Here is a 4258-nt window from a genome sequence, read left to right on the forward strand (position 1 = left end):
GGTAGGACAATGAAAAGGAAGAAGTATTTCAACTCTCCCAAATCAAATCAGTGAGTAAAGGGAATAAGGCAATGAATCCATTACTGTAGGGGATGGCCATTGAGGCTGTCATCTGAGGGAGCCGGGTTTTAATGATACCTAGAAAGTGTAAGGAGTCAAAGAAGAAAAGATTTAAAATGAATTTTAAATGAAATATGCTTGTGGAATGGGCCTTTCACAGGGCATGGTAGAAAAGGTAAAAATATTTACCTAAGATTTTGGAATTGGAGGGTTAAAGGTAATGATATTTAGGAATCAGAAAATGGAAAAGAGGGAATGTAGTCTATAGGCATTCAAAATCAAGTTGTTTATGATATGACTATGCTACAGAAATTGTGAAGTTTGAATGAAGAAGTTATGGGAGGAAAATAATGGATTCTGTTTTGGACACATTCAATTTAAAATGATAATAGGATTCCCAGGTTATGATTGCAACAGATATTAGGTGATTTAGGACTAGAATTTAAGAGAAAAATTAAGATGAATAAGCATTCTAGAGAGAGAAAACAGGGTTAGCAAAGGAAATTCTTTCTAGGGGTTGGCAGTGAAAGGCAAAAATAAGATATAGGAAAATAGCTTGAATAAATGGCAATGTTCAGCAACAGATTTTTTTTGATCCTTCATTCTTTTTTTTTTTTTTTAATAACTTTTTATTGACAGTATATATGCATGGGTAACTTTTTGCAACCTTATCCCTTGCACTCACTTCTGTTCCAACTTTTCCATTCCCTCCCTCCATCCCCTCCCCTAGAAGGCAAGTAGTCTTATACATGTTAAATATGTTATAGTATATCCTAGATATAATATATGTGTGCAGAACTGAACAGTTCTTATTGCACTGGAAGAATTGGATTCAGAATATAAAAATAACTTGAGAAGAAAAACAAAAATGCAAACAGTTCACACTCATTTCCCAGTGTTCCTTCTCAGGGTGTAGCTGATTCTGTCCATCATTGATCAGTTGGAACTGAATTAGATCTTCTCTTTGTTGAAGAAATCCACTTCCAGCAGAATACATCCTCATACAGTATTGTTGTTGAAGTATATAATGATCTCCTGGTTTTGCTCATTTCACTCAGCATCAGTTTATATAAGTCTCTCTAAGTCTCTCTGTATTCATCCTGCTGATCATTTCTTACAGAACAATAATATTCCATAACATTCATATACCACAATTTACCCAACCATTCTCCAACTGATGGGCATCCATTCATTTTCCAGTTTTTAGACATCACAGAAAGGGCTGCCACAAACATTTTGGCACGTAGAGGTCCCTTTCCCTTCTTTAGTATCTCTTTGGGGTATAAGCCTAGTAGTAGCACTGCTGGCTCAAAGGGTATGCACAGTTTGACAACTTTTTGGGCACAATTCCAGATTGCTCTCCAAGATTTTTTTTAATAGAATGGAAATAGAAGATCTAGATGATTTAGTGATATACTTTGACAAAATCTGTTCTAATTATATATTGTAAAACTCAATATACAAAAGTCATTTAACCTTTTACAAACTTCATTTCCCCATCTTTAAATGAAATAATAATATTATTACCTCATAAAGTGGTTATATCAATGGAAATCATATATGTAAAAAACTTGTAAGCTGTAAAATATAAATATTTATTAACATAATCATTACTACTGCTACTACTACTGTTGCTGCTACTACTACTACTACTGCTGCTACTACTACTACTACTACTTGACCATACTTGTTGGAGTAGGGAAGAAGTAAATGAATAAGAAGGGATAAGACATGATCACCAAGGTATATGCATTCATGATGAAGTGACATCAGGTGTAAAGTTCTTGTTAACTTTAACTCACACTATAAATGTGAGACATGTTGCTGGACAAGTTAATAAGCATTTATTGAGTCTGAATGTATCAGACACCATGCTAAATTCTGGAGAACAAATATGATAAAAGACAGTGTTTTCCCTCAAAGAGCATACTTTCTAATCAGGAAAAAATACATAAAAAGTAGCTAAGATGAAAAGAGGAGGGAAGGTATCAACCACAGGGCATATTATGAATGTTTGGAGTGGCAGAAGTGGGGTCAAAAGGGGATTGGGTAATGGCTTACTTGGACCCTTCCTCAGAAAGGCTTTTCCAGGAAGAACTCACCCTGGAAAAGAAACAAAGGGGTAGTGGAGAGATATCCTAGGATGGTCTGAGAAGGCATCTGAAGCAGGTAATGAAGTCCAGACTCCAAAGGAAATATAGAAGAAGGTGATTATTTCATCAGAGAGCTGAAAAACAAAATATTAAATAAAAGGGAAACTACCAATCAGAGGAATCCTAGGTATTGTGACAATTGAATTGGACTTTAAAAGATGAGGATAAATTCAAAAGGTAAGAAGAGGAAGAAGATAAAACTAGATATGGCTAACAGGGTCAACAAGGACGTGCAGGTTCTGCTGGAGGTGACCCATGGGAATGATAGTAGATTTATATGCCTACTGAATGAATTATGGTTAGTAATCACACACTATTCTACATAAGCACACTCTTTTCCTTTACTCTGTCATGGTGATACCATATTTGGAATAAACCATATTTCATCTTGAGAACAGCATACTAGAAGATCCATTTTCAAAATAGAATACATCCAGAAGAATGTACCAATGTGAAGGAGGAGACTTGAAACGTTCCTACTGAAAATTAGTTGAAGGAACCATAATTTTTTAATTTATCAAAGAGGAAGAAATAGTCATTTTTAAGCATTCAAAGAGCTGTCATGTAGAAGAAAGATTATAGGATATAGATCTGGGAAGAGATTATTATTATTATCAATTAGATGCTCTAGTAAAAGCACTTTATTTTACAAGTAAGGAAACTAAAAGCACAAGAGGTGAAATAACTGGGCCATTAATATGGATGGCCAAATTAAGATTTAAACCAAGATCTTCCAATTCCAAATCTAATGTTCTTCCTACTGTGCCATGTTACTTCATATTTCTTTTGCATGACCTTAGGGACATAACTGGATACACTTTCTAAGAGGAAGATTTTTGGCTAAATATAAGGAAAAATTATGACACAGTGAAATATGCTACCCTTTATCACTTGAGGAATCCAAACAGATGACTATTTATTAGAGAAGGCTACCATGTGTAGGAGGGTAGATGATGTGCCATAACCTTGTGCTTTTCACAAAATCTGATAGCTTACATTGTAGGAAGAACTCTGTTCTAGTTTTTATGATGCTGTTTCTGGCATGCATTTCCTCCCCAGAATTCTTCTAATGAACCTGTTCCTGTCCATCCCCTATGGCTGATGGACTTTCCAGAGGACAGAAAATGACCAATTGCACTAGAGTTCCTGGATTCATTCTCCAGGGCTTCTCAGGCATTCCTGAGCTGCAAAATTTTAGTGCTGCCATCTTCCTTTTCATCTACATATTCTCTGTGCTTGGAAACATCTCCATCATCGCAGCAGTGAATCTGGATTCTCATCTGCACACACCCATGTACTTTTTCCTCAAGCATCTATCATTCATTGACATGTGTTCCACCACCACCACCCTGCCCCGGGCGCTCTTTGCTGCCCTGGCTGGCTCAGAATTCATCTCTCTCCCAGCATGTGCAACTCAAATTTTTGTTTTTGTCTTCTGTGCGGCCGCTGAGTGCTTTCTCATTACCTCCATGGCCTATGACCGCTGTCTGGCCATCTACCAACCCCTGACCTATGGGACCACTATGACCCCAGAGTTCTGCTGTGTGCTGGTGACTGTGGCCTGGGTGAGTGGACTCCTTTTCTCGTCCTTCCACACAGTCAACACCTTCACCATGTCCTTCCGTGACACCATGGTGGAACATTTCTTCTGTGACAACCCATCAATCCTACGTTTGTCCTGCACCGATGCTCAGACCCACGAGGCCGTTGGCTTTATTGTCAGTGGCTGCGTCATCATGAGCTGTTTTGCACTTACTGTCCTGTCCTACATCCGGATCCTAGCCACCGTGGCCCGTATCAAGTCCACACAGGGTCGCCAGAAGGCCTTCTCCACCTGTTCCTCCCACCTCATCACAGTAGTACTCTTTTATGGGAGTGGCAGTTCAACCTACATGAGGCCTGCAAATGGCTACTCCCCACTTCAAGGACGCTTAGCTGCCATATTTTACTCCATCGTTACCCCTACCTTGAACCCCATTATCTTTAGTATGAGGAACAGAGATATGAAGGCAGCCCTAAGGAAGCTTTACATTCGTAGACCATGA

The 4258-nt window shown here is 38.3% G+C and overlaps 1 protein-coding gene across 1 annotated transcript; it reads left to right on the forward strand.

Moving 5' to 3' along the window:
- The first annotated feature begins 3337 nt into the window (after nucleotides 1-3337).
- LOC100915326 (olfactory receptor 5B12-like) lies at nucleotides 3338-4258 on the forward strand. Its single transcript, XM_003765251.1, has one exon. It carries the CDS (start codon nucleotides 3338-3340, stop codon nucleotides 4256-4258), a length of 921 nt encoding a protein of 306 aa, XP_003765299.1.

The sequence above is a fragment of the Sarcophilus harrisii genome, chromosome 3 (assembly GCF_902635505.1).
Source record: "Sarcophilus harrisii chromosome 3, mSarHar1.11, whole genome shotgun sequence".
NCBI classification, from domain to species: domain Eukaryota; kingdom Metazoa; phylum Chordata; class Mammalia; order Dasyuromorphia; family Dasyuridae; genus Sarcophilus; species Sarcophilus harrisii.